The following is a 27,234-nucleotide window of genomic DNA, read 5'->3' as shown; positions in this document are numbered from 1 at the left end:
TTCAAAAATTTGAACCGCCATAAAAAATTTTTGGAAAATTTTTGTGAAGTTTCATTACGAAATTCGTTTATTTGAGCCCATTTTGAGTCTATACGTTCAAAATCGTCCGAACCGTTAGTCCTCCTTTAAATACTTTCATAATTATACTCATTCTGTTTTCTGAACATCGTTGATATTGTGTTAGGTTCCAGTATAATTTTTTACCCCTTTGTAATTACATATTTCATGAAAACATTAAATTGGGTTTCCTTCAGCAAACACTAAAATAACATCTAATTTCATAATTTTGTCATAAGACACAAGGATATTTGCATTGCTTTGAATAATTGCTATCGCATTCCGTTTACCAAAAAATTTGATGATATTTTGACCTTAAAACGTACTGAAAGCATTTACACTTTTATCATACTCCCTACAACATTTTTACAAATTTCAACTCTTCTATCTTGACATTAAACAAACTTTATAATATTTTTCTGCATTCTCTGTCAATAAAGTGCACATCGTCCTCCGTTTCGTGCTTTATACCATCGTAATAAACCATAAAGATTTTAATGTTCCGCCTCCCACATTTGGATTTTCGAAAAAAAAAAGAATACGAATCTGTAGTTTCTCTGCTCGTTCTGTTAAAGTCACCTGCTCTGTTTTGCATTCTTAACACATTTTCTATTGTTTTTGAGAATGGGCATCCCCATTTGGAAATCGCCTCTTTTTTTGTTTTCAATCTTTGTGCATTAACTCTTCTCATTTCCAAGGAAACGAGCGTGGTTGTTGTGAACATTCGAACTTTGAAAGTCGCGCTTTTTTGCATTTTTAGTTTTACACTTGCACCTGCAGGTCAAAGCTAATATGAAAACTGTTACGAAATATTAGATTTTTGAGAATTATGTGACATTTTTTAAATGTTTATAAATAACTATATCCTGACTATTTTTCGTTGTTTGGAAATTCTTTTTTTTAAATAAAAATTGCGGTTTCACACTAATTATACACAAAATAAAAAAGTGGAAAACGTGATTATTTGTCTCTTTTTTCACGTTTTTTTGTCTCCAGATAACCACGTTGATTTATTCAAAATGAATTTTAAAACATTATACTTTTCAGCAGTATCGTCGTTTAAACAAGTATTCATGATTATTTTTTAAAATCTGAAATGTTATTTCCGAGAATCTTCTACAATTATTCTCACTATATCACGTACTATTCAAAAGTTGCACTTATCTTCGTCATTTGCTTTGGAGTTTACTACGGGCTTTTTCGAACAGAAACTGATTTCTCAACTCATCCACATTTTTTATATCTCCAGGTCAGTTTTATTCACTAGTTTCATAGGGTTTATGTGCAAATTCTTTATATTACTGGGCGCAGTTAAAAATAAAAACTGCGCCCAAAAAATATAAAATTATTAAAATGTTCAGAAACTTCGAGATTCTCAATCAAAATCTGAATGCGTGATTCCTGATGCTGATCCATGGGATCCATCAATTCTGTCATATTATTCAAAACCTTCTCCTCTTGTTTGCTCTACCATGCAAGTACAAGCTGTGAAAAGTTTCAATAATGGAATTCTTACGGTGATTTCTCGAACTTAGATAATTACTAAATCGAAAAGCTCAAATTTCAGTTTGAACCTCAAGTCATAAAAAACGCAAGGTGCTATAAAACCGGTATAAGACATGACGAAAATGTGACAGATTTGGATGTGATTTATGAGAAACCAGTTCCTCTAAACTTAACTCATACTTCATCAATTAAAATCTCTGATGAAGTATTCCAAATCACTTGTGAATCAGATAATCTTTTGAAAAGTGAGATATTCAAATATCATTATACACAAATTGTCCCAAAATCATCGAATATCAAAAACAAGTGAGTCATTTGCGTTTCCTTTCACGAAATTCAACATATTTTTAAGAGTGATTGAACAATCGACGTCAGATTTTCCATCTGTCATAATGATAGGGTTGGATTCAATGTCCCGTGGAAACTTCGTTCGTCAAATGCAAAAAACCTATAAATATATGAAAGAAGCAGGATTTATCGACATGGAAGGTCATATGAAAATTCATGATAATACATATGGAAACCTTTTGGCTATTTTGACAGGAAAGAGAGGTGTCGGTGTGAAGGTCAGTTCATCTAAATAAATAAAAGTTCAAGAAATTAAAGTTATTCGGTTGAATGTATATTCAATATTTCACTGTGAAATTGCCAATTTTTAGCAAATTATTTGGGTTCCCAGTCAGCAAAACATTCGTAAAACCAATATGACGTTTGTTTAGTTCTATTTATTCAGGAGTTCTCGACTGAAATAAACGAGAGTTGGCATATCGCTTTTGACGAATTCGATTTCATTTGGAAAACGTTCTCAGATAATGGTTATGCAACATTATTTGCTGAAGATCGTCCTGATATTGGAACATTCACCTATAAAAATATGCTAGAAGGGTTCTTAAAACAACCAACTGACCACTACATTCGCCCATTCTGGATCTCTGCATTTTGGTCACTTATATCACGACGATCAGTTGCTTCATGTTATGATAGCACACCACAGCACAAAATTCAATTGAAATATTTAGAAGAGTACGTTTCCGTTTCTTATCATTCCGTGATTGACTTTTTGATCGAGAAGTGTGGTTTATAGAGCACAGTTTCAGATTCTTGGAGAAATACGACAAAAAGAGGAAGTTCGCATTTTGGTGGTCACAAGATATGAGCCATGGATTTCTGAATTTAATTGGAAAAGTTGACGATGATTTTGAAAAGTTTTTCAAAAACAATGAAAAGCGAATGGAGGATTCGATTATTATTGTATTTTCGGATCATGGACATAGATATGATAAAATCAGAGAAACTGTAATTGGAAGAATTGAATCGAGAATGCCGTTTCATTCAATTAGAATACCTGATGGAATCAAGAAAAAATACCCACAGGTTGGTTAATCTAGGAGAGCTCGCCGATCTTGGAATTTGAACATAATCATTTTGGAGTATTACCAAATATTCTTTCGCAAAATATTTTCAAATAAATTCAAAAACTAATTTTTTTATGAAATAGCTCTTCATTCACGTAGGCAGATCGATTTCACCACTTGCCTACTGGCACAACTATAGACTATAGTCTTTAAAGATGCCTACCAGGGCTGTGCGGCAACCAAGATTTTCGGCGACCGGCAACTTTTGGTTGCCGAAATTTCGGTAAATTTTCGGCAACCAACAACTTGGTTGCCATACTTTGTGATAAGAAATAAAGACACAACCAATGGAAATCTTTTAAATTGATTTAAATACGATTCTGGAATTTGAATTATTGTAAAAGTGAAAGATCTTCACTGCAAAGCACGTCTCATTTACAACTGTCTAGTAGACACTCATTAATGAAATAAAATTCTAAATATCCAATCTTGAATGCCAATCTTTTTTCAGATTGTGGAAAATTTGATGGTCAACTCAAAACTGATGACAACTCAGTTCGATGTAAATGACTCCCTCCGAAAAATTGCTACTGGAAAAGTCGGTGAAAAATGGACTCAAACTGATCGGAAACGCAGTTATTCCTATTTTGATCCCTTCCCAAAACGAATAGGATGTTATGAAGCAGGCGTTAGTTCCCTATTATTCCTCCTATTTTTCATCTCTTGATGTTTATCGGAACACTTTTTTCCAGATTCCATCAGACTTTTGTCCGTGTTTCTCAGAGATAGAGATCCCGAAAAGTGAAGCAAAAGAAGCGGCTGTAGAGCTAATGCGCATCGTGAATGACTTGCTGGAAAATACCGAAAAAACTGAAGAATATGAACCTGATTCAAAAGAATTGACAGAGTATATGTGTACTCCAATGGAAATTCAGAATGTCGAGTTTTCATCAGTCCGTTTGCCTATGTTGAGTGTTCTTAAAGACGTAAAATCTGAAGACACGCCTTTGCAGTCATTTTCATTGCAGTAAGAATTTTTAAATTAATAAAAAATGAAGAGAATATATTTTCAGATATCACGTGGTGGTTCGTGCCAAAGCACCAAGTAATGCTCTTCTCGAGTCAACATTGGAACACAATCTAAAAACAAATACATGGTCATCATTAGGGGAAGTTGAACGGAATAACAAGTATAGTAGTAATTATTTTATCAGATTCAAGAATATTGTTTTCAGATACGGTAATACCTCTTTTTGTGTGAATGATCGAATTCTCAAGAAGATATGTCATTGCATTTCTCGAAAAACGGATCCAGTAACTGCCATTCTATGATTTATACGTGTATTGTTAACTTTTCACTTTTTTCAGATACGGGTTGCTTAAATTATTCGGCCATAATGAACTTTTTTAAATGTTATCTGATCACTGTGACACATGTGGGTATCTGTTTTTAAATGAATCTTCTGAAAATAACGAAGATAAATAAATGAGTGAAGAAACACGGGAAATTTTTTTTGTTAAACATGATTGACAATAAGTGTGGTTTTGAATTTCAGAATACTTTTCAAAATATGAGAAGGAAATACATGAAAATATTCTAGCAACGAGAAGCTCAAACTTCAGTGAAAAGTTTATTGAATAGTTACGATTGGTTTGAAACATTTTAAATAATTAGAACCGCCTTTTCGTTAATGTATTGGAACAGTAGAAAAGTGAGAAATAGAGATTATAATCTCCGTATTCGATTTGGATTCATCTATTCAAAAATTTGAAAAGCCGTCGTTTTATTGGATAACAATGGCTAGCTATCATTTATTTCATGATTTTAATGTTAGAACTTCTAAATTTAAAGGTTAGCGAATATTGTTTAAATTAAAAATTATTGAATTTTTCAGAGTTCTACAGATATCGAAAAAGTTTTCTTCACTATTGCGCAATCATTTTTGTTGTTATCTTTTTAGTTTTCAATTTGTTTAGTTTTGATTCAAATAACTCTGAATATGAGAATGAAGAGCATTCAAATATTATTGCCCCCGAGCCGAATTTAAGAATGAAACTTCCTTTTATTACAACACCTTCCGTAAGTCTCATTAAAATTGAAATATAATTTTAAGTGCAGAGTAGCGAGGAAGATTTTTTTGAATGTTATTATAATCAAATTAAATCAAAACTTTTTCAGCCCCCACTAATTCCATATAATTATAAAAAACTCCCAAGTTGCCAATTAAGTATTGATTCTCCGAATCCCCTCCATGACGCTGAAGCAATTATGAACGAGTTCAACAAATGTGCTTCAATGCTTTTACTGAGATTTTCCATGAATCCACAAGGAATGCTTTTTAATTGGCCATATACTATTTATGTATGTGATGAAGAAGATTTAACTTCTAAAATCCCAGTGAGATCATTTGATAATGGAGAGAAACAATACTGGGCGATACTTCCCAACTGTGTAAGTTACCTTTTTGAGTGATTTTACTTTTAAAGTTAACAATTTTCAGCAAGAAAAAACTACTTTGGTTACTTTAGGAGCAAGTGATAACACCAAATCTGAAGACACTTTGAAAAATCTTCTTGATGATTTTGAAACATTTGGGACTGATCCATTCCGTGGAAAAAACAGTGCTTATGGGAAATTTTACCAAGTTGCTTTATCGACCGATGATAACAAGTTGCAGCTGGCAAATGTTTATGACAAATTTTCTGATAAAAACTATGTGGCAACAATGAATCAGTACACATTCTTCAATCAAACTGTTGGGGAAAAGGTAAAAATAATAATTTTAATTGTAGTAAAATAAAAGTACTTTTAGAAAATTGATATGCTCTGGATTACCCCAAATTCTGGAAACTTCGAATATGAAAAATATCTGAATAAAGATGGAGAGTTTGCAAAAATGGGAATCGTTGTGTGCCAAGTTAATATTGAAATAACCAAAAATGACGCTGATCGATGGTTCAAATTAATAAATCCATTGGTTGATGAAAAGAGATTTATTTTTATGAGACCAATTGCAACGGAAGGAGGAGAATTAATAAGAACTTATCTTTTAAATGTTTCTGATCCAATGTGTATTAGGAAATATTTACAGTAGTCGTGTTTGTTTTTTTTGTTTTCTTTGTCTGATTCATAAAGAGAATTATTACCTTTTTTCTAATAATATATAATATGCCAAATGATAATTGAAGTTGATTCTGATAGCGGATCACAATGGCTTAAGATGATTCAAAATTTGGAGAAAAATTCAAAGTTTATATTCATGCGTCCGACAACAACAACCACTGGTGGAGCTAGAGCATTTTTTATTAATTACAAAGATCCAGAATGTACCAGAAAATATCTCAAACAATAAAATATAAGTATCCGAAAATAGATCATTCGGTTTTTCGTTTAGATTTGAAAATCTTGCGGTACACAAACTTGATTATCAAATTCAATACATACAAGATTGATAAAAAGAAAATAATAATAATTGCATACGCATCCAACATGTAGTACTTTATGAAATTGTAATGAACACTGTAAGGCTCCAAAGCATGAACTCGACCGAATCTGAATTTTTTCCTTATCAAAACTGTTTTTGTTTTATAAAAACTTTGCTGTAAATTCTGCGTGCTTTAACAAGTTTTGTTTTGGATCAATTGGTTGATTATGAAGAATCTCAGCCAATAACAATGCCTTCTTGTTATATTCTTTGTTTGAAATCGCTTCCTTCACTGTTTCTGTGAGTTTCTCATAATTTTCCAATTCGTATTTATCGTAGGATATAGCTCCTCCGTGGCGGCTCAACATTTTTGCATTGAGCATTTGATCACCAAATATTGGAATCTAAACGAAAGAGAATATAGAGTGAAAAGCTCTTTTGGATAGATTTACCATTAAAGATGGTTTCCCAGCGTATGCAACTTCCAATGTGCTACCAAGACCACCGTGAGTAATGAAAAGGTTCAACCTCGGATCAGCTGTAAATGAAAATAAATATTTATCAATGATGAGAAAACCTCGAGTATAACCTAAAAGTGCAGGTTGAGGAATCCATTTTTTGAGAAACACATTCTCAGATAGTGTTTTTGAAAATTCCGCATCTTCCACTTCATACTTCCAGATGAACGTTGTATCGGGTAATTTTGCAAACATTTTGATAAGACCGCTCCTTCAATTTTAAATGTATTTTAAAGATTTTGTTTTATGTCCCTTACTTAAAATTTTCTGGCATATCAGCAGATTGAACAACAGTTCCGAATGATATGAGAACTGTTGATTTTCGGAGATCAAGAAGTTTATCAAATTCTTCATTGAGACTCAGATCATGTGGTGGATCTATTGTAAAACCTCCAATTTCTACAGACTTTTCGAGAGTCGGCATAGCGAATCCAATATATGGATTATTATTATAGAAAAAGTATGTAGCAGTTTGCAAAATCTCCCTCCATGTTCTAACATCGCCATTTAGAAGATCGTATGCTTGCCGGTATTGCCGTTCGAAAAGATTTGAAAATGCATAATGGAATGATGTGAATGCAGTTATATCTTGAATTCTATCCCAAACTGTTTGATCTGATCCGAAGTTTGTATACAACGCTGAAAATATTGTTTTACTGAACACTTAGCACGATTTGAATATTACACTTCAGAGGTTTCATAAAGATAACTTACATGGAGCATAATTGAGAAGAGATGGCTCTCCAATTGCATGTGATCCTGGAACATTTTTAATTGTGGAGAACATTGGCAGTAAATTGAGTTTAAGATGATCTCCGAGGTCTGAAAAAAGTCTTCATAATTTGAACAACCTAATGTAGCTTACAAAGCGAGCAAAAATCAAATGATTCCGCCACATATCCATCGAATTTATTTGACAGAATCCACTGATGCAGTTCCTTGTCGGTTAGAATTCCTTAAATTTTTGATTAAATTTCTATGATTTTTTTCCAGGAATTATTTTGACTTTTACTTTCACAAAATGTTCAAAAACTCCAATACTTCACAACTTTTTTCATCATTATCAAAATGTCAACTTCTGACCGATTAATTTTTCCTGAAACAAATAGTTTCATTTACAGACATACAAACGATAATTTCGCAACCAAATTCTCGTGATAAATTTGAAGTTGCATCACTCTAGTTATTATCAAACAATTGTACTTTTCTTATCAACTCACTATCACACATCGGCTTGAATTCATTGTAGAGTATGAACATTGGCTTTAAAAATCAATTTGAAGATTCTTGGGTTCTATGGATATTCTTACCGCCATTGCTCCAGTTATAGGGTTATTCACTATTTCGTTGTCCCAAAAAAATTTGAACGCACTGGCAGATTGCTCATTACTTGGCACATTTTCACTGTTGTGGTAGTCAATAATCTGAATTTTTAAGTTTTAATTAATCTCAATAGTAACGATATTGGAGATGCCATGTATTTCTAGGAATAACTCGATTTTTTGGTTTGATTAATTTTTTTTGAAACCAAGAGGGACATTTTGTTCTGAATCACAAAAATTCAGTGTAAGCTTACCTCGATATTTTTGTTTTTAACAATTCGAATTTTCCCCCAGTGTTCGTAAATGTAGGTTTGCAGCAAAGTCTAAAATCAGAAAATACCAACAAAACATTTTTATGTGAACACTATACCACATTGTGTTTTCCATTAGCCAAAGTATCAGCAACTTTGTTCATAAATTTCATATGACTATATCCAAATACTGGGGCGACAACTAAGTAATTGTATGCTAATACATTGCAGTAGAGTGCAAAAAATAAAAATACTAGGAGGAACAGTTTCATAGTGGGTAAAAATGAAAATATTCGATCGACACCAGTAGAGTTACCCTAGTTAAATACGAACTGAGGTATGGTTCTTTGATCTAGATAACTGATGAGAAACTGTTAAAGTAATAGAGAGGTAGAAAAGAAACCAACACAAACCCCGCAGAAACCACAAATTTACTCCCAATCATATGGTGAGACATTCGAGGCTTAGACAGCAAACTAAATGTTTAACCATGGGCAGAATGTACTCACTTAATTTGTCTGTGTGTTGTGGGTAGGAGACTCTCAATAGCCTAGATGGGAATTAAATTTAAATGATTTGTAAATGAACGATATATTCACAAATATGTTAATCTCGAATATGTTATGGTGTAGAAAGATATTGTTATTTATAGGGAATCATTAAGGTTTGAATGTTGGAAAACATCGATGTGATGAAACAATTTTTAGAAATTTCGGTCATCACTTTTTCTTAGTATTCGGACTTGGAAAACTATGGAGTTTAGAAAAGTCTGATGGCATTGTACAATAATTTTTTTTTGTTTTTTGATTTACTGTTAAACTGTTTTTTGATTTACTGTTAAACCGTTTTCTGATTTACTGTTAAATTATCCATTGAAATTGCACCCATTTGTTCAACTCTGAAAGCTTATATTTTAGTTTTCGTTTCTTCTATTAAAAATTAGGCAATTAGCAAAATATTTGTCAGTTCTATTTTTTAAAAATTTGCCGTTGATAATTATTTATTTTATATCATCCGAATGAACCGAGATATAAATTTTCAAAGTGGAGTAGTTGGCTTATATACTAATTGAGAATGTACGGTACGTTTTTTCTTACAACTTGTGAGGTGATAAAATACGAGAAGAATGTTGAAAATGCTTTGCCAGTAGACACAAATACAGGGATCTCAAAAGCAGGGAAAAAGATATCGTCTAGATTCCGCCATTTATTTTTTGCTTTATGGATTTGCACCTTTTAGGTGTACATTTTTTATGTTGATAAAAGCAGATTAGACAGTTTATTAAGGCTCAAATATGAATTAAATCAACAAGAGATACAAATTGATAGCAAATAAAACTTTTTAAAACTACTCTTTCTTTGATTTTGTCTTGAAAACGTGTTTGTAAACAAATTTGAAAAGTAAATGTGCTAAATAAAAGATAATGATTAAAATTGAAAAAATAATGGCAAAAGCATCTAACATGTAGTACTGAACAAAGTTGTAGTGAACATTGTATGGTTCCAAAGCATCAACTCTTCCAAATCTGAAACTTTATAAAATCTTTGCTATCCTAATTTTGTTTATCTTACTTTGCACTGAACTCCACGTGTTTCAGAAGATTTGCTTTTGGATCAATTGGTTGATTTCTTAGAAGATCAGCAATATGATGTGATTTTTTGTTGAATTCTTCATTTCCGATAATCTCTTTAATTGCAGATGTCAATTTTTCGGCATCTTCCAAATCATATTTATCAAAAACAGTAGCACCACCATGTCTACTCAACATTTTTGCATTCAATAATTGATCTCCGAACACTGGAATCATTAGGGCAGGCTTTCCAGAGTATGCAACTTCTAAAGTACTGCCGAGACCACCATGAGTTACGAAGAGTTTCAGTCGAGGATCAGCTGAAAATTGAAATAAGTACAAAAGAAAAGTGAGATAAAATACCAAGCAGAGCTGGCTGAGGAACCCATTTCTTCAGAATCGCATTATTCGGGAGCCTTTCAATGAATTGTTGATCTTCTACTTCATACTTCCAGATGAAAGTGGTATCTGGTAGAAGATGGAACATTTTGATAATCCCATCTCTGAAATTGAAATAGTTGTTTTAATTCCAAATTTAAAATAATCACTTAAAACTTTCTGGCATATCCGCTGATTGAATTACGGTTCCAAATGAAATAAGGACTGTTGATTTTCGAAGACTCAGAATTTTGTTATATTCCTCTTCTAATTTCAGATTTTTTGGTGGATCAATTGTGAATCCTCCAATGTGTACATGTTTTGGAAGTGATGGTGTTGGAAATGCAATAAAATCATTGGCATTCGAAAAATAAAACGTGGCAGTCTGAAGAATTTCCTTCCAGTGTCGAACATCCCCATTCAAAAGTTGAGATGCTTGTTTGTATTGTTTTTCGAAAAGCTTCGAGAATGCGAGTTCGAGACATGGAAGAGCAATGATGTCACCGATTCGATCAAAAACAGTTTGCTCCGTTCCGAACTTTGTCCTCATGGCTTGAAATTATAAATATTTTTTATAGAAAATCATAAGATCAGTTGATAAGAATCGTCTGTCACCTTTAATTTGCTCAAAAATAAACAAAACTCACATGGTAAAAAATTAAGCAATGATGGTTCCCCAATTGCGTAAACAGATGGAAGACTTTTAGTTGAAGAATGCATTGGAATTATGTTAAGCTTCAAGTGATCTCCAAGATAAAGACCACAAAAATCGAATGGCTCGGAAATAAATCCATCAAAGTTTTTCGAGAGAATCCATTTGTGTAGTTTTTTGTCAAGAAGAACCTCTGTAATAAAACATTATTATCTAGATTTTCTGGTTTAAATCTACTTTCACACATTGTCTTCATTTCGCCATATAGAACTGTTGAAGTCTGAAATAAAACTATGGTATTTCGGAATAAGTATCCATAAACCAACTGCTATAGCTCCAGTAATTGGATTATTAATTATTTCGGTATTCCACATGTATTTGAAGGCACTTGCAGAGTTTTCATTGCTGACCGCTTTGCTTTCGTCGAGATGATAGTCTAGGATCTAGAAAAGTTTTTTTTCAATAAATTAATACTTTACTCCATACCTCGACATTTGTATTCTTTGCCATACGGATTTTACCAAAATGTTCGTAATTGTATGTTTGAAGAATTGTCTGAATAAGAAATAACAAAAAGGTTGAAGAAGCAAGCAAATAACTCGATCAAAATTTTTAAAACTTACCACATTATGATCTCCGTTGGCCAAAGTATCCGCTACTTTATTCATAAATTTCATGTGACTGTATCCAAAAACTGGAGAAACTACGAGAAAGTTATGAGAATAACAAAAAGTTAAGCTTGTAAGAAGTAGAAATAAGATTTTCATTTTAGAAACTTCTAGTTTTTACAGAAATAACTGACATTCAACTCCTTACCTAACATTTCTTTATATAGCGATCCACCATTAGTTTTTTGGTCGGCAAGAGACACAGAGAGATAAGATAGTGAAATATTAAGTACGGTATGTAGAGAAACAGAGAATACGAGAAAGAAAGTTTTGCAGATTACTGTTTTTGTGTTCACTAAAAAATTAGAGTTTGTGCCAGTGCGTTACTTATCAATGTCGGGAAGCTAGTTTTGGTACAAAAATACAATTTAGTAATTTTAGAGTTTGGAGCTTTTGTTGTATTTTGATTTTATTGAAAATTTAGGGTAAGAGGGATAAATTCGTCAAAGTCATTGTTATTTCATTTTTCATATTTCTATTTTCACTTCACACTATGTAGCTGTTTCCTGTTTTTTTCTCTCTAAAATAATTAATATCTATTGTGTTGAAAAGTATAAAATATAGACACCTGTCTGAAACTGAAAACAAAAATGAAGCACACAAATTTTCTATTCGCTACTATTCTGCTCATTGTTTTTGCAGTTCTTACGATTCTCGCTTCAATTTTTTCGGTTTTTAATGAAATTGAAAACTTTGAAATTACTTCCCTTGAAGATCTGAAAACATTTGAAGTTGGTCCATAATTAATTTTTCAAGTTTTTAATTCAATGTTTTGTAGAAATATTCCGATGATGCGTGGAATTTGATAACTGAATCAATTAGAGAAAAACGGGCAGTCTATAGAATCAAATTACCACCACGTCATGGATATGGGCAGCCAAGATATGTTACCATTCCACCAACCAATTCTTATGCTGTTCCAGAAGTTGGAGGTAGCAGTAAGTTTTAAATTTATAATTATCTTATCAGTTAGGATTGAATTAATATATCACATAGAAGCCGGATTACCTCAAAACATTTTTGAAAACATTGCTGATTTTATGTACATTTAGCAAAAGTTATTTACTTTCCTGAGTAAAACATAAGCCAAATAAAATACAATACATAAATGGTCCGAGAACCGACCAAATTTTTTTTCGGTGGAAATTTGCAAAACTAGGAGACATTTCTTTGAAGTTTTTAGACCTTCATCATATGTATTATCCATACGTCGTTTAGAGAATGAAACGAGAAACAGAGAAAGTGGATATTCAACGATAATAAATTTATCTGATCAAAACTCTCCTTTTATAATAATAATAATAATTTATTACGCTCGCTGGGAGACGTGAAGGAATACAGAATACAAAAGTTATCATTGTTCACTTGAACTAGAATTGGTGCAGTCGGGCAATCGTTTCCATTCCATTAGAATGTTGTCCTTGTCCTTGCGTTGTCCTTGCGTAGACTCCCCCATAGTGGGCGAGCGATTCCCGAGTGAAAATAATCACGGAATTATACAGAAAATTTTTACGGGACACGATCTTTTGCATTTAAATGAGCGTTTTCAGTGCCATTGATCTGTCCGGAAGGACCCCCGGGACGTCCTGGTCATCCTGGCCACCCTGGTGAAGACGGCTCAGCTGGACAACCTGGAAGCCCCGGAGGAGTCGGCGTATTGCTATCAATGAAGCTACCATATAATGGGTGTATTCAATGTCCAATGGGACCACAAGGACAACCTGGAAGGCCAGGATTAATGGGACATCCTGGAGATGTGGGTGTTACTGGAATGGATGGAATTCCTGGAGGGAGAGGTCTTCCAGGATATCCAGGAATGCCAGGAGACAATGGATCGGGCGGAGCTAATGGGCATGATGGAGCAACTGGGCAACCAGGCAGATCAGGAACCAGATCATATGGATCACCAGGACCTGCCGGATCCCCTGGAAGAGTCGGGAGAGGGGGACCGCCTGGTCCAGATGGCGGTTATCCCATGTCTGGGGAGCCTGGGTCTTCTGGGCCGCAAGGAAAAGCAGGTCAACCGGGTGGACCTGGAGTCGATGGGCATCCTGGAAGGGTGAGTCAAAATATTTTTCAAAAAAATATTATTAAACTATAATTGATATTTTTCAGCCTGGTGGCAGTGGTCGTCCTGGGCCGGATTCTGGATACTGCAAATGCCCACAAAGAGGAAAAACTGACGAGTTTTCTAATTACAATACGAAGGCATCCACGCCAACAGAGAAACCCGAAGCATCTTCGGACTGGAGACGAGTTAGAAAAGTTAAAGTGTCTGCATAGCATTTTCTGATTTTTGAACCACATCTGTCCGATTTATAAACATTTTATTCAATGTTGAGGCAAACACAAGTTACAACAAAAATTATGAACTCTGACCGGTTTCACATTAATAAATAAAATCAAGTGTTTATGTTATCTGTCACTAATAGTTTTTGTCATTGTATGGAAATTCATTTATTCCTGCTCTTCACTGCTTTCCATTTCATCATCTTTGGCTGGGCCTTTCATTTTTCCATCCAAATAATCATTCAATTCATTAATCTTCTGCTTTCTCCAGTAGATATCTGTTGTCGCCTCTTCAATCTTTTTATCCAAACTTTCAATTCCATGTGTGCTCTTATGATGATGCTCCATGAATGTCTCAATCATGCTCTTTTCTCTTTCATTGTCCAAAATGATTCCAGCATCAGCAATTGCATTTAATGTTTCTGGATCATTTTTGAATTTCTTTTTTAATACAGTTGACCAGTTATCGATAATCCAATTTGTTGCAATTTCTTTTCCAACTGGACGGCTATTCATTTTTCTCAGTAGTAGTGTTACTGTAGAAGTACTGTTGAGATTATCCAAAATGAGGCGACGGAGAGCACGTGGATCTCTAAAACAGGCGAGAGAATTTTGGAGAAGATCTTTTTCGGCTCCATCGACTTCCTTTTCGGCAAGTTCGCGGACTGTTTCAAAGACTGTGTCATTTCCAAATTCAACTCCATTGCAGTACACCTTCTCTCGAAGATCCCCTGGCACCCTATAATTTAGAGTTTGATTAAAAGGAATAAACTTGTGAACATACTCTGAGCAGTCACTGCTGAAATTTCCAGAAAATTGGCACGGAGCGAGGAATCCTTCAACGAATAATTCATTCAGTTTTTCATTCGATTTTTCTGGTTTCACAATGGCCATCAAGTCGAGAAGGTTGGCGTAAAGACGGTTTTTGAGATAGTTGGAGCTTGCTTCACCAGGAGATGAACTTATTTCTTCAAACTTTTTGTGTATTTTTTGATAGATGAAGCTCTGAAAATGATTCTTAAATCTATATTTACAGAAAAAATTTCTTACGTTAAGTTTATCTTGTATTGGTGCACCTTCTAATCTTTCTGTCAACTTTTTGAAAATTCGTGTTGCAATAAGCCATGGAACAGTTGCAGTTTCCATTGGAAGATATGATGTAACATTGAGAGCTGTTTCGAATGGAAGAGCTCCACTGTTTGCCAATGCAAACACATCAGAAATAAGACGAGCTCTAGTTCTTTCTGACAATTTTCCGTGAGACTTTTCCAATTGCTTTGCAATATCATTCCACCGTTTCTCCTCGTAATTAACACGATAAACTCCATTCGAATCAGTATTCAAATAAATTGAATCAGATGTATTTAATGGAAGTCTGAATGCTTCATGAAGCCATGAAACATTTCCAACTGGTCCAGAACTTTTAAGGAACAATGGAACTTCCCAGTTAAACCAATATTTAGCATTTCGGAATTTGAATTGTTCCTTTGTTTTATGATCATTCTTGAATCTCTCTTGAGATAATTCTACAGTTTCATCGTCCAGTTTCTCAACGGAAACTAGTGGGAATCCGATTTGATCTACCCAAGTATTGACGAACTTTGCAACATCAAGTGGCTCATTGTTCCATCCTTTTAATTTTCCTCCGAGTGCCTTTTCGAATGATTTCCAGAGACCATCATCATAAGGATATGCCGAACGATATGAAGATACAAAGCTCTGAATTAACTTTTTAATAGTCTATTAATTGCCAGTCCTTACTCTTATAGCCTTATTGAAAACATTAACTCCAACAGATTTCTGAATCATTCGAAGGACAGCAGCTCCTTTCTTTCCAATAAACTCATGATCAATTTCGGCAATATCTGCAGAAGAAAACACATTTTTCACTCTTAAAGGTTGAGATGTAGCTGTTGCATCTCTTTCCAGAATTTTCTCCATTTCATAAGTCCATAAATCGTCCTGAAATATGTAATAGTGTATTTTTCAAAATGATTTCTCGAACCGAATTAATATCTAAAATCTTCTCCAAAGCTTCAACTTCGAGGAATCTTGGCAGAGCTTCATTGAGCCAGAATGTGCCAAACTCTTCAGGATTTGTAATTCCACCAAACCACTGAGCAGCAATTCTATTAGAAATCATTCTGGCGATTCGAGTTTTTTGATTTATGTCATTCGATTGTTCATTGTACAAAATATCTTCTTCTGGGAGAACAATGAACGATGGGCTCACTCTGTTTCCAGTTTGGAATCCAGGAACAGCAACAATATCTGAAAACTTTCAAATTTAAGTTACAACCTTGTCTCCATTATTTTCAATTGAAGCTTTTAAAAAATAGTAACCCACCTAAACTTTTGCTTTCTAATCTTGATTGAAGAATATGTTCCATTGCGTCAATTGCTTGGTTAGCATAGTCCAATGATTGTTCAGTGGAGTGTTTGACTTCTGGTCTTGTCCAAATTCTGATCTAGAACAAAAATAGATCGAAAATAACATTTTTATAACATTGATTTCTTACAGTAATTCCACTAGTGGTGTTTACTTCACTTGCAACAAGATCTCCAATAACAAAATCAGGATCGAGAACTTTATTGAGAGTTGAAGTTTGAGCATCTCTTTAAATTTAAAAAAAACGGTATTATCAAAATTGAATAAAATATCTCACCCATCATCCTTTGTTTTTACTCCAGTATTAGCAACAACAATTGATCCTTTTGAATGCATTAAAGTGATTGCAGCTGGAGCTTTGAATGCTTCTTGATCAAAGCTTGGGAACACATGACGTAAATAAGAATAACTTGGTTGAGTTGTGAACATGCTTTGTTCTTTTCCTTCAGAATTTTTGTATTTGTATTCTTTTAATCCATTATTATTGGAAACTTTTGATGTAAATGGAATCTTGAGAACAACGGTACTTCCTTTTTTCAATTCTTGATCCAAAGTCAAAGTGACTTTCTCCAAGTTCTCGTCAAATTCAATGTTTGTCACTTTGATTCCTGTATCAACAAAAGACGAAACAGGGGTTGTTGACTCAGTTGTGGTTGTAGTAGCAGTCGTTGCCATTGCTTCTTCTCCGGAACCTTCTGGCATTTCGGATGTTGAGTTTGTACCGGAATCGACCGATTTCTAAAATGAAAAGTTGTTAGCGTGTCTCCAGAACAGAGAAAATAACCTTTGCTCTTTTAGTAACTTCTTTCGAAAGTTGAATCTTTTCCAAATTTCTTGTGAATTCAATGTCCTTAGCATTTAGAACAATCTTGTTGGTTGGCTCTTCGATATTCAACTTTACATGAGCTAATCCCATGGTTCCGTTGCCACCAACTTTTGGAGAAAGGCTAACATCGTACCTATAAAATAGCTCTCTTTTAGATAAAATGTTTCACTTCAACGCAAGTGTCATCAATATATGTAATTGAAAATCTCAGTACAACGTCGTGTGGTTTGAAAGTTTTTGTCTTCAAGATCTAACATATATAGTCGATTTTTTATAAAACCCAAACTAGAATAATTGAAGGTAGAAATTATGATTTTAAAGTGTTAACATACCAAACAGGTTGCACGTTCTTTGGTAGAGCTAATTCTTCTTTTGTTGGCTGCTTGATTGAGGCATTCTCATCAGCATCCTCTTCATTTACAATATCCTGATGTTTCTTATGGGATCTTGTGCTGAAATTACAGATTACTATAACCTTTTGTTTTTTGTATGTTGTATAGGATTGATATGACGTTTCCATTGTTACTTTTAAACCTTACAATGCTAATTTTGATTTTTTTTTGCAGACAAAAGGAGCTCCAACTCAAATTTGAATATTACTGTTCCATATAAATAATTGATTTCCACTGTCAGGATTAATTTTGTCACCACGTCCGCACTCAGAGGGCAAGGGGGTTTGGAGTCCTCCATCTCAGCTTTATTAGTACATGAAACTCACAAATTTTTACAGGTTGTCATCGACTCGTTGGCACTTTTGAATTGCATCATTTCGTAATTTTGTTTTGTAAGATAATGCCCGAGGAAAGCTGCAAATATAATTGCAGCAACTGCGAGCAAGAATAGACATATTGCTGATCCTGGACTGCATGCAATTCGCTTTTTTGGTTTTACAGGTGGTTTTTGTTTCTGTACTTTGGGTTTCGGTGCCGGTGGAGCTTCTTGGGGTTGAGTTTGAAGAGGTTCTTTTGCCGCTTTTTCCGACAATGGAATATTATTTCTGTTATTCAAGTTTGATGCTGATCCATTTCCATTCTGTAAGAAAAATACAATCATTTTGTAGGTGACGACAAAAGTCTGGAGAATAAATTTGAAATGCCGTCACTCATCCTTGAACCTTAGTTCTTAGTCTTTCTGACCCCCATTCAATAAAAAAAGATAAAAATTATATCGACGCCTACTTATTTGTTTCGAAATAGAAATAGGAAGTCGTATGATTTAAACTGTTTTGTTAGATACATTGAAAACATTAATTGACGCCAAAGATTAAACTCGACTTATTTTAATTTGAAAGTTAATTCAGTAAAAAAAGTGAGATAAGTTTTTTGAATTTTAGTTTAATATAATAATTTGAACAATAATATGGGTGGAAAGTGCCAAAGTTGGTTAAACTACGGTAACAAAAAATAAAAGGGAAGAACCAAATAAAAATACAAAAATATTAGAATGAATAAAAGTTTGAACTAAAGATTAATTTTTGATTCATCTATCATATTTTCCCTATTAAACTTGCACAAACACATCCAAGATATAAGTCATCAAAGTAAAGCAGGGGGAGTGCAAGTCTGATAGAGAAAATACGGTAATTGATCTTAATGAAAACATGGCTGATCTCAGTGCAAAACTTTTGAAAGCTGCCTAAACAATTTTCACTTGAAGGTTTGCCAGGTTAATAGAAAAAGATATGACTTCTCGAATTTAAGGTTGTCAATGTCATTTACAAACTAACTGCATATACAAAATCAATGAGTTGAGTTCGGTCCTTGCCCAAGTCGACGTCCTCCATGTTTGAAATCTTCTGAAAATGACTCAAAATGAAGATTCCCAAAAAAGGTTAAATGGGAAGAGATGGGAGTGATTTGTGTTCATCTTGGATGGTAGAAGAATCAATCGAAGAACCAACGGTCAATTGACGGCCTCTGTTCGGTTTTTGATAAAAACCGCCTTCAGAATCAGCAGTAGAGCGCGAAAATAAACCTCTTGGGTATCACCCTACAGTCACAGACTACATGTCTTCAATTCTTTTTCGGTTCTTTTGCGGGTGGGCGCGAAAAATATAGGTATGGTATGAGAGAAAGATGTCAAATCACTCAAAAATCAACAAATCAGATATCAAACCTATGTGTTTTACTCATGTTCACCAACTGATTCAACTTAAAATTATTTGGGTCATCGATTGATACTGGATGGTGATGATTTTTAGTGTAAACCTTTTTTTGAAGATCTTTATGAGTTATTTTTCTTTATTGATTTTTAATTTTTAATATTAGAAGACCGGAAAGACTTTATACGTATACGCACTTTAAGCTATGAGTGAAAATGTGCTAACCTTCAGAAAATATCTAATGTAATTGGCTACTGATCATCAACCTTCAGAAATTTATAATCTAATCAAGCGATCAACAATTCGGACAAAAAATCATTCAAATCTATCACATCGACTTTATTTTTGTTTTTATTTTTGCAGATAGTTTTCAGCGTGATATATCAAATATGTGATCAAGATCAACTAAAGTTCATCAACAACATTTGAAGATACTTGTTATGTTAAATCTACTAAAATGTCTGGAAATAATAAATAAAAGCATTTTATAGTTCAGATCTCATGTGAAAATAAACTGTTTTCACAGTCTTATCACTTCCTCAATTTATTTTTTGTCTAGTATCTTGAAAATGAATCAACGTCGATCAATCAGTATCAGTGAGTGACCTTACAAGACAGGTTTCACTTCAATTCTCATAAAAAGAAATACAAGTTGGGAGATCAGAAACTAGTACAATGTGAAAAAGTGTTGCGAGAAATCCTATTATGAAACCATCGAAACTATAAAGTTATTTTCAAAAGCAACGTATTCGCGTTTTCGTCCTCATTTTCAGTTTATATGGGAACTGTTCACAGTTTACAGTGCTGAAATAATCAAAAGTTATATTCAACGATTAAAACAAATTATTTCAAATTAAAGTCAAAAAGTTGCAACTTCTCAGTTTACAGCTATCAAAATTCTTGGAAGTCAACCATTAAGATTGTTGCTCTACATTTATTGAAAACCCCAAATTTTACAGAAAATTTTAAAGCCTATTTATGTGAAATGAAATGGTTTCTGAAATATTCGCCTGACAATTACAAAAATCTTTTGGGGAAAATTTTTGTTTAAAAATAGGAAGAGAAAAATAACTTCGTTTTTGTTTTGAAGGCTATATAGTAAATTGACATCTATGTATGTGAATTACTTCGTCTGACATTGAGAAAAGGTGAGTAAAATGGAATTGTAAATGAGTGATAAAAAGACAAGAATTCGATTTTTCTGTCCTGTCGGGTGTGGTCTGTTTTTCTAAAAGAATTCTAACAAATTTCAGGTTCCGTGAGCGCAATTCGCGAAATGCAATTTGCAACGGAAGGGAAGAACTGTTTATGATTCTGTTTTGGGATACAAGTGAAGAATCAGAAATGCCCTTGTTCCAGAGGCTAATATTATGACGTGGCACTCGAATATCAAACAATGATTAATTGTTCTTTTTGTCCTTTGATTTGAAGGTATTTCTTCGCTTTAAAAACATTTGATATGAATTTCAGATGAAATCAAGTGTGAATAAGTACAGTGCTCCACATCGCATCGTCAGATTTCTCGTAATTTGAATCGTTCGAGAGATATGATTTCTCGATATGCTTCCAATCCTGCGGCTTATGGCCCCAAAAAGTCTTCTGGTCGCCCACCACTTTTTTCTGATCGGGACAAGCGGAATATCGTTTGTCGAGCATCCAATTCAACAGTGACTTGCTCGAAAATAAAGAGCGAGATGAACCTGCCAGTGTATGTTGAGACCGTACGACGAGTTCTTTCGAAGTCCCAATTTATTAAAAGAAGAAAATTGAGAAAGGCTCCATGCGTCACCAAAAAACACCGCCAAAATCGTATCCAGTTTGCGGATGCGATTACAGATATGTGATGAGGCGCGGTTTGATACCGTTTATCCGTCGAAACAGGTCCAGAAAATACACTTACCAACAAGATGGAGCGCCTTGTCACCGCGCGCGTCGTACAATCAAGTGGATAAGTGACAGAGGGCTCCCTGTTCCCGACTCGCCTGCCTGCTCCCCGGACATAAACATAATTTAAAACGTTTGGGGATTCATGATGAGAAAGATTTACGATGGAAACAATAGCAATGTTAACGACCTCAAAAGAGCAATTCTTGACGCATGGCATAAAGTTGACCAAACTCTCCTGGACAATCTTTAACTTTTCATGGATTCACGCGTTTTTGATGTGATTAGTACAAGAGCTCATCCCGTGGATTATTAATCATCTCTTGTTCCTTATTTTTCTAAGTTTTCCTACTTTTCTACCACCTGGCCGTATCATTTTGTGGAGTTTTTTAAATAGTTTTTCATGAAAAAATGTTTTTTTTTCTTTTTTACGAACGCTTCGGGTATATTTCCATCACTTATCTCAAAGCTAGCCAGTACAACGAACATTTTCACATGAAACTATGTTTTGCTATCTTAACCCAGTTTTGAGTTATACCAAAATTTAGGGGTGGCCGTATCATTTTGTGGAGCACTGTATATAGATACGAACAAAAATTAATTTAAAAAAAAACATCAAGGAAAGTTTCATTAAACCGAATCATTGAATCGATGACTGCGAACTTTGAGTACTTGATGGTTCCTCCTCAATTCTAACAAATCGATTCCGTTGCTGGGTGTTGACGTATCTGGAAAAATATCTGATTAGCTTATATACAAGAAAAATTTTCAGAAAGAAATACTTTATTGCGCACGTTTTGTAGTGCTAAACTGATTTTTAAACGAAATTCTAAAATACCTTATGTCGAAATGCAGACCATCCTGGGTGCTGGAATCAATTGGACACAGCCATAATCCCCATCCAAACACTGATTGAAAATTATTATATTTCCCCATATTGTAGTCAGCTGCATTATCAAATCTTAGAAGAGCTGGTTTTGTTTGTTCGACAGTTGTCTCGTTCAATGAGATCAATTGATAATGGAATATGATAAGTTCACCGAGTGGATAGTAACCAAACACTCCGCCGACAATAAAACTGAACAAGTAGAACAAAAACTTTCCCAATTCATCGGTCCATTGTTGATTGATAAAATATCGAACAGCACCTTCTAGTGAAGTGAGCAAATACCAATAAACAAGAAAACTGGTGTAGATAATGTAGAGTAGAAAGTACTTGTAATTGACGTGTGTAACACACATGTTTATCCATGGACAGTGATGATCATACTTAATGCAACACTTCCCACATGAGCTACAATGTCGGGCACGATCCGGTTTGATATGTCCGCACTCGTAACAATACTTGAGCCTTCCCACTTGATCACATTCAGCGACGACTACTTTACAGTAAGTACACATCTCCTCCAAAATAGTATTTTGTTGTGCAAGCTGAAAACTTTGTTGGTGTATTATATAAAGTGTATTTAGCATCCATAAAATAAACAAATAATAATAAAAAACAAAACAATCAAGACAAGATTAAACCACTTATTTTGATTTTTTCACTTTACCTGTTCAGGTGTCGATTTCTCTACCACGTATCGATTTTTCTCCATCGGTGTGACTGCTTTCAATCTATCTTCAAGTTCTTTACTAGGTCGATATCTTTCTGGAACTCTGCCAACTCTCGTGAACAACGTTTTTGCAAGACTCCACATTGACATAACAAACAGAAATGATCCAACAATCAAATAAATGGTTGCTTGAATTGTTGACTGAACGTAATAACCAATTGTCACTGTCACGTACATATAAAGTCTGCAAAAGACCCAGTTAAATGATTCGCAAACAATCAAGAATGACTCACGACCACCAGAGCAAAATAAGTTGAATGAAAAGAAGTACATTGAGACATCTCGTCAAAATCCATCCAGTGATTTTATGTTTAGCGCGGTATTCTCGCACTGCTACGTAAATCTTTGAATACCATGACATTGGTTTTCACTTTTAAATTTCTTGTCTAAATCATATAAACTTTATTTGGTTCAAATCATGTTCAAAAGAACTTACCAAACGACTTCCAAATGCAGAAATGATTGAGAAATATTCAAAAATTGTAAAAAATGTACTGCTGGATTGCGTGAAGTTTTATTTCATTTACCGCAGGAGTAAAAAAATACCGTGGCATTTAGAAATAATGTTTTGTGAAAAAAATTTATGGGACTTTATTTGTTGCTGATTATCGAAGAAATTATTTGGAAGTTAGAAGTAAATTATTTCAAGCATTATTATTATTTATTGTGAAAAAAATGAGAAAATTGTGTCATATATACAGAGAACTGATGTCAAAGTTACGCATTCGATGTCTACTTTCTCTTGCAACACTGTCCATTTCCACATGGAGAATAGTTTTGCTGGCACGAGCAGGAGTTGACTGATTGTGTCTGGCATGGCATCTGGGCTGGTTGAGCAGCAGAACAGGATTGAGAGCATGATTGGGTGCAAGCTGGAGCACATTGTTGCATTGGTTGTTGCTGCTGAACGCATTGCTGTTGGCATGATTGCTGGCATTGTGGTTCACATTGTGCAGATTGGGAGACTGAAGCTTCCAGAATGATTGTGACAGCTTGTGGAGCAGCAGTAGTGGCAACTGGAGCTTGGCATGCAGATTGGCATTGCTGGCATTGTGGAGCAGATGGTTGCTGGCACTGTGGAGTACATTGTTGTTGGCACTGTTGAGTTTGTTGGCACGAAGTCTGACATTGTTGGCAAGCTGGTGCAGATTGCTGTTGACATTGTGGAGCACACTGTTGCTGACAAACTGGAGCAGCTTGTTGGCAGGTATTCTGGCACTGCTGGCACTGTGGAGCTGATGGTTGTTGGCATTGTGGAGCACACTGTTGTTGGCATTGTGGAACTGCTTGCTGGCAGGTGGTCTGGCATTGCTGGGTGCATTGCTGATTGCACTGTTGGGCTGGAACTTGTTGTTGAACACATTGTTGTTGGCATGATTGCTGGCATTGAGGAACACACTGAGCAGAGATTTCCATGTTAATCTTGATTATTTGTGGAGCGGCAGTAGTGGTTGGAGCACATTGTTGAACACATTGTTGCTGACATTGTGGCTGACATTGTTGAATTGGTTGAGTTTGAACACATTGCTGTTGGCACTGTTGTTGGCATTGTGGCACGCATTGAACTGCAGCTGGAGTCTGGACAACACAGGATTGTTCACAGGCTGGCATGCAGGATGGTTGACATTGAACTGGAGCTGGAGTAGTTGGAGTATAACAGGAAGAAGTCTGACAGCTTTGTTGGCATGTAGATTGACATTGACTAACAGATGGAGCAGATTGACATTGGTTCTGGCAAGACTGCTGACAAGCTGGGGCACATTGAGAAGCTTGAATTTGGTAGGTTTGTTGCTGAACTGGTTGGGCACATGAACAGGATTTCTGGACTGGAGCAGTGTTCTGACAGGAACAACTGTACTGTTGTGGTTGAGTATAGGTGGTTCGTTGGCAAGAGCAACTTGGTTGAACTCTTGGAGCACAGCCACAGGATTGGCGTTTATCGCGAATTGTTGTTGCCTGGAAATGATTTTTGTGAAATTTGACTGAAATCGTGGTCAATCGTGGTCGACTGAAATCGTGGAATATATAATCTTATGTCTGCAAGCAATGCTCAAGAAAAACAAATATTTGTTAAATTTGGGTACTTAGCCGATTTTTTTGGATCGCCGCTCAGCCCTGTTCAACAACTATTTAAAATGAACATTTGGCTCAACAATACTATTAGATGGCCATTATACCTCAATAAGGAAACAGCTTGAAACAAGAAGAGCTGCAATTGCGAAGAAGCGCATGATACGGTTCGAAAGGATTGGAACAGATGATTTTCTCTAGTTTCCAGGCCTTTTATACTCACACTGTATGGTTAACCAAAGAACATAAACCCTGAATTCCCGCCTATTTATCTTAATGTAAAAAATGATGCGGAGGAGATCAACACTTTGATGGAAGCTTAGTGAGCAAAATGATAAGTGCGCGAACAGGGAAAAAGTAGTTTTATTTATGTCGTAATGAGTGGTCTTGAAAGTCGATAAACTTAAAGTGTACTTGTGAAATCAAATGTTCATCTCAAAATGTAAAAGACAAATATTTACCAGCAGTACCTAAAAAGGTAAACGATAACTTTGGTACATATAGTTAAGCAGAAACTCGTTTCGGTCAAACACACACCGTATCAGCACATTCCATTCGACGGAACGCGCACCCAACCTTTTTTCAATCTTTGCAACTCTCCGTGCTCCCAAAAAATAGTGTGTAAAACCATGAGACGGCACACGTGTTCTTCGGATCATTTGCTATGCCTCCATTGCTATGTTTGCGCTCGTCATGGAGCCGGTTGATGGATAGAGTCTGATAAGTGGGAAGCAACTTTCCGGTATGTGTTCGATGGTTAGTGAAAAAGTGTAGGAGAAGGTTGGTATAAAAGTCTGAAAGGTTGACAAAAGGACATCAGTTGCCGTCTAGCAGCTCTTCAAGCATATTAACAATGCGCTTTATCGCAATTGCAGCTCTTATTGCTTCTAGCGTTCTACTTGCCGAAGTACGTTTCTTATCACTTACGAATCACTGTTGTAAAATACATTAATAATTATATTTATCTTACAATACCATATAATTTTCAGGCAACAACAATTCGCGATAAACGCCAATCCTGTGGCTGTGCTCCAAGAGTTCAACCAAGTTGCTCTTGCCAACGAACCACCTATACTCAACCACAACAGTACAGTTGTTCCTGTCAGAACACTGCTCCAGTCCAGAAATCCTGTTCATGTGCCCAACCAGTTCAGCAACAAACCTACCAAATTCAAGCTTCTCAATGTGCCCCAGCTTGTCAGCAGTCTTGCCAGAACCAATGTCAATCTGCTCCATCTGTTAGTCAATGTCAATCTACATGCCAACAAAGCTGTCAGACTTCTTCCTGTTATACTCCAACTACTCCAGCTCCAGTTCAATGTCAACCATCCTGCATGCCAGCCTGTGAACAATCCTGTGTTGTCCAGACTCCAGCTCCAGTTCAATGCGTGCCACAATGCCAACAACAGTGCCAACAGCAATGTGTTCAAACTCAACCAATTCAACAATGTCAGCCACAATGTCAGCAACAATGTGTTCAACAATGTGCTCCAACCACTACTGCCGCTCCACAAATAATCAAGATTAACATGGAAATCTCTGCTCAGTGTGTTCCTCAATGCCAGCAATCATGCCAACAACAATGTGTTCAACAACAAGTTCCAGCCCAACAGTGCAATCAGCAATGCACCCAGCAATGCCAGACCACCTGCCAGCAAGCAGTTCCACAATGCCAACAACAGTGTGCTCCACAATGCCAACAACCATCAGCTCCACAGTGCCAGCAGTGCCAGAATACCTGCCAACAAGCTGCTCCAGTTTGTCAGCAACAGTGTGCTCCACAATGTCAACAGCAATCTGCACCAGCTTGCCAACAATGTCAGACTTCGTGCCAACAAACTCAACAGTGCCAACAACAATGTACTCCACAGTGCCAGCAACCATCTGCTCCACAATGCCAGCAATGCCAATCTGCATGCCAAGCTCCAGTTGCCACTACTGCTGCTCCACAAGTTGTCACAATCATTCTGGAAGCTTCAGTCTCCCAATCTGCACAATGTGAACCACAATGCCAGCAATCATGCCAACAGCAATGCGTTCAGCAGCAACAACCAATGCAACAATGTGCTCCAGCTTGCACCCAATCTTGCTCTCAATCCTGTTCTGCTGCTCAACCAGCCCAGATGCCATGCCAGACACAATCAGTCAACTCCTGCTCGTGCCAGCAAAACTATTCTCCATGTGGAAATGGACAGTGTTGCAAGAGAAAGTAGACATCGAATGCGTAACTTTGACATCAGTTCTCTGTATATATGACACAATTTTTTTTCTTTTTTTTCACAATAACATTGCTTGAAATAATTTACTTCGAATACGGCATCCAAATAACTTTTTTTTAAATAATCATATCACCGAGC

The 27,234-nt window shown here is 35.4% G+C and overlaps 9 protein-coding genes and 4 non-coding genes across 14 annotated transcripts; 5 read left to right on the top strand and 8 right to left on the bottom strand.

Moving 5' to 3' along the window:
- The first annotated feature begins 1,102 nt into the window (after positions 1-1,102).
- F15H10.7 (DUF229 domain-containing protein) lies at positions 1,103-4,335 on the top strand. The gene is made up of 10 exons (NM_073273.5): positions 1,103-1,306; positions 1,419-1,574; positions 1,625-1,869; positions 1,916-2,129; positions 2,297-2,586; positions 2,661-2,937; positions 3,430-3,606; positions 3,671-3,945; positions 3,992-4,108; positions 4,154-4,335. The coding sequence occupies exons 1-10, from the start codon at positions 1,154-1,156 to the stop codon at positions 4,248-4,250; spliced, it is 2,001 nt and encodes a 666-aa protein (NP_505674.1). The 5' UTR covers positions 1,103-1,153; the 3' UTR covers positions 4,251-4,335.
- A 276-nt stretch (positions 4,336-4,611) lies between these two features.
- On the top strand, positions 4,612-6,069 carry F15H10.8 (DUF3485 domain-containing protein). Its single transcript, NM_073272.4, has 5 exons — positions 4,612-4,770; positions 4,814-4,998; positions 5,098-5,370; positions 5,420-5,686; positions 5,732-6,069. Exons 1-5 carry the CDS (start codon positions 4,716-4,718, stop codon positions 6,011-6,013), a joined length of 1,062 nt encoding a protein of 353 aa, NP_505673.1. The 5' UTR covers positions 4,612-4,715; the 3' UTR covers positions 6,014-6,069.
- 21ur-15033 lies at positions 5,230-5,250 on the bottom strand. Its single transcript, NR_069281.1, has one exon.
- Positions 6,070-6,208: 139 nt separating the features above from the next.
- On the bottom strand, positions 6,209-8,713 carry ugt-2 (glucuronosyltransferase). The gene is made up of 11 exons (NM_073271.5): positions 8,554-8,713; positions 8,438-8,506; positions 8,172-8,285; positions 8,082-8,124; positions 7,727-7,816; positions 7,576-7,683; positions 7,119-7,500; positions 6,933-7,072; positions 6,796-6,881; positions 6,515-6,747; positions 6,209-6,471 (listed from the first exon to the last, which is right to left on the bottom strand). The coding sequence occupies exons 1-11, from the start codon at positions 8,704-8,706 to the stop codon at positions 6,294-6,296; spliced, it is 1,596 nt and encodes a 531-aa protein (NP_505672.2). The 5' UTR covers positions 8,707-8,713; the 3' UTR covers positions 6,209-6,293.
- Positions 8,714-9,695: 982 nt separating this feature from the next.
- Positions 9,696-11,853, bottom strand: ugt-1 (glucuronosyltransferase). Its single transcript, NM_073270.6, has 9 exons — positions 11,658-11,853; positions 11,521-11,589; positions 11,361-11,477; positions 11,272-11,314; positions 11,030-11,227; positions 10,553-10,934; positions 10,368-10,507; positions 10,006-10,324; positions 9,696-9,959 (listed from the first exon to the last, which is right to left on the bottom strand). Exons 1-9 carry the CDS (start codon positions 11,799-11,801, stop codon positions 9,782-9,784), a joined length of 1,590 nt encoding a protein of 529 aa, NP_505671.1. The 5' UTR covers positions 11,802-11,853; the 3' UTR covers positions 9,696-9,781.
- A 439-nt stretch (positions 11,854-12,292) lies between these two features.
- Positions 12,293-13,985, top strand: col-151 (Nematode cuticle collagen N-terminal domain-containing protein; the record flags this gene model as incomplete). Its single annotated transcript, NM_073269.3, has 4 exons — positions 12,293-12,433; positions 12,481-12,640; positions 13,253-13,761; positions 13,818-13,985. The coding sequence occupies 4 exons, from the start codon at positions 12,293-12,295 to the stop codon at positions 13,983-13,985; spliced, it is 978 nt and encodes a 325-aa protein (NP_505670.1).
- On the bottom strand, positions 13,487-13,635 carry AC3.14. The gene has a single exon (NR_069280.1). It is a non-coding gene; the product is annotated as an Unclassified non-coding RNA AC3.14 (non-coding RNA).
- Positions 13,986-14,010: 25 nt separating the features above from the next.
- On the bottom strand, positions 14,011-18,989 carry AC3.5 (the record flags this gene model as incomplete). 2 transcript variants are annotated; one of them, NM_001269285.2, is made up of 12 exons in its annotated part: positions 14,011-14,730; positions 14,776-14,996; positions 15,042-15,710; positions 15,753-15,953; positions 15,997-16,262; positions 16,339-16,459; positions 16,511-16,607; positions 16,658-17,118; positions 17,165-17,339; positions 17,539-17,658; positions 17,925-18,238; positions 18,933-18,989. In NM_001269285.2, the coding sequence occupies 12 exons, from the start codon at positions 18,987-18,989 to the stop codon at positions 14,160-14,162; spliced, it is 3,273 nt and encodes a 1,090-aa protein (NP_001256214.1). The 2 variants fall into 2 exon arrangements, with proteins under 2 accessions (NP_001256214.1, NP_001256215.1); NM_001269286.3 differs by lacking the exon at positions 18,933-18,989 and having other exon boundaries at positions 14,160-14,730; positions 17,925-17,974.
- Positions 18,990-19,073: 84 nt separating this feature from the next.
- On the top strand, positions 19,074-19,220 carry AC3.15. The gene has a single exon (NR_069279.1). It is a non-coding gene; the product is annotated as an Unclassified non-coding RNA AC3.15 (non-coding RNA).
- Positions 19,221-21,775: 2,555 nt separating this feature from the next.
- On the bottom strand, positions 21,776-23,266 carry spe-10 (Palmitoyltransferase spe-10). The gene is made up of 5 exons (NM_001026168.5): positions 23,244-23,266; positions 23,041-23,193; positions 22,745-22,991; positions 22,030-22,622; positions 21,776-21,919 (listed from the first exon to the last, which is right to left on the bottom strand). Exons 2-5 carry the CDS (start codon positions 23,166-23,168, stop codon positions 21,832-21,834), a joined length of 1,056 nt encoding a protein of 351 aa, NP_001021339.1. The 5' UTR covers positions 23,169-23,193; positions 23,244-23,266; the 3' UTR covers positions 21,776-21,831.
- A 186-nt stretch (positions 23,267-23,452) lies between these two features.
- On the bottom strand, positions 23,453-25,074 carry pqn-2 (Prion-like-(Q/N-rich)-domain-bearing protein). The gene is made up of 2 exons (NM_073267.3): positions 24,985-25,074; positions 23,453-24,763 (listed from the first exon to the last, which is right to left on the bottom strand). Exons 1-2 carry the CDS (start codon positions 25,036-25,038, stop codon positions 23,540-23,542), a joined length of 1,278 nt encoding a protein of 425 aa, NP_505668.2. The 5' UTR covers positions 25,039-25,074; the 3' UTR covers positions 23,453-23,539.
- A 615-nt stretch (positions 25,075-25,689) lies between these two features.
- abu-1 (Activated in Blocked Unfolded protein response) lies at positions 25,690-27,176 on the top strand. Its single transcript, NM_073266.4, has 2 exons — positions 25,690-25,784; positions 25,867-27,176. The coding sequence occupies exons 1-2, from the start codon at positions 25,731-25,733 to the stop codon at positions 27,088-27,090; spliced, it is 1,278 nt and encodes a 425-aa protein (NP_505667.1). The 5' UTR covers positions 25,690-25,730; the 3' UTR covers positions 27,091-27,176.
- AC3.16 lies at positions 26,642-26,791 on the bottom strand. The gene has a single exon (NR_069278.1). It is a non-coding gene; the product is annotated as an Unclassified non-coding RNA AC3.16 (non-coding RNA).
- Positions 27,177-27,234: the final 58 nt, after the last annotated feature.

The sequence above is a fragment of the Caenorhabditis elegans genome, chromosome V, assembly GCF_000002985.6.
Source record: "Caenorhabditis elegans chromosome V".
In the NCBI taxonomy this organism is placed as follows: Eukaryota; Metazoa; Nematoda; class Chromadorea; order Rhabditida; family Rhabditidae; genus Caenorhabditis; species Caenorhabditis elegans.
The sequence above is the reverse complement of the archived record's forward strand: the minus strand, read 5'-3'. Positions and strand labels throughout refer to the sequence as shown.

What these genes read in the sequence shown, in the direction of transcription:
- pqn-2 (NM_073267.3), bottom strand. Translation starts at nt 25,038, where the DNA reads ATGCGCTTCTTCGCAATTGCAGCTCTTCTTGTTTCAAGCTGTTTCCTT. An exon ending in CAAGCTGTTTCCTTATTGAG is followed by an intron (nt 24,764 to 24,984) that starts GTATAATGGCCA and finishes AATCATTTCCAG; the next exon opens with GCAACAACAATTCGCGATAA.
- ugt-1 (NM_073270.6), bottom strand. Translation starts at nt 11,801, where the DNA reads ATGAAAATCTTATTTCTACTTCTTACAAGCTTAACTTTTTGTTATTCT. An exon ending in CAATTACTGGAGCTATAGCA is followed by an intron (nt 11,315 to 11,360) that starts GTTGGTTTATGG and finishes GTTTTATTTCAG; the next exon opens with ACTTCAACAGTTCTATATGG. An exon ending in TCCTCAGCCAGCTCTGCTTG is followed by an intron (nt 10,325 to 10,367) that starts GTATTTTATCTC and finishes TTCAATTTTCAG; the next exon opens with CTGATCCTCGACTGAAACTC.
- abu-1 (NM_073266.4), top strand. Translation starts at nt 25,731, where the DNA reads ATGCGCTTTATCGCAATTGCAGCTCTTATTGCTTCTAGCGTTCTACTT. An exon ending in CTAGCGTTCTACTTGCCGAA is followed by an intron (nt 25,785 to 25,866) that starts GTACGTTTCTTA and finishes TATAATTTTCAG; the next exon opens with GCAACAACAATTCGCGATAA.
- ugt-2 (NM_073271.5), bottom strand. Translation starts at nt 8,706, where the DNA reads ATGAAACTGTTCCTCCTAGTATTTTTATTTTTTGCACTCTACTGCAAT. An exon ending in TTAAAAACAAAAATATCGAG is followed by an intron (nt 8,286 to 8,437) that starts GTAAGCTTACAC and finishes TTAAAAATTCAG; the next exon opens with ATTATTGACTACCACAACAG. An exon ending in TCTTCTCAATTATGCTCCAT is followed by an intron (nt 7,501 to 7,575) that starts GTAAGTTATCTT and finishes CAATATTTTCAG; the next exon opens with CGTTGTATACAAACTTCGGA.
- F15H10.7 (NM_073273.5), top strand. Translation starts at nt 1,154, where the DNA reads ATGTTATTTCCGAGAATCTTCTACAATTATTCTCACTATATCACGTAC. An exon ending in TCATCGAATATCAAAAACAA is followed by an intron (nt 1,870 to 1,915) that starts GTGAGTCATTTG and finishes CATATTTTTAAG; the next exon opens with AGTGATTGAACAATCGACGT. An exon ending in TAGGATGTTATGAAGCAGGC is followed by an intron (nt 3,607 to 3,670) that starts GTTAGTTCCCTA and finishes ACTTTTTTCCAG; the next exon opens with ATTCCATCAGACTTTTGTCC.
- spe-10 (NM_001026168.5), bottom strand. Translation starts at nt 23,168, where the DNA reads ATGTCATGGTATTCAAAGATTTACGTAGCAGTGCGAGAATACCGCGCT. An exon ending in CTTATTTTGCTCTGGTGGTC is followed by an intron (nt 22,992 to 23,040) that starts GTGAGTCATTCT and finishes GGTCTTTTGCAG; the next exon opens with ACTTTATATGTACGTGACAG. An exon ending in AGAAATCGACACCTGAACAG is followed by an intron (nt 22,623 to 22,744) that starts GTAAAGTGAAAA and finishes CAAAGTTTTCAG; the next exon opens with CTTGCACAACAAAATACTAT.
- F15H10.8 (NM_073272.4), top strand. Translation starts at nt 4,716, where the DNA reads ATGGCTAGCTATCATTTATTTCATGATTTTAATGTTAGAACTTCTAAA. An exon ending in GGGCGATACTTCCCAACTGT is followed by an intron (nt 5,371 to 5,419) that starts GTAAGTTACCTT and finishes AACAATTTTCAG; the next exon opens with CAAGAAAAAACTACTTTGGT. An exon ending in ATCAAACTGTTGGGGAAAAG is followed by an intron (nt 5,687 to 5,731) that starts GTAAAAATAATA and finishes AAGTACTTTTAG; the next exon opens with AAAATTGATATGCTCTGGAT.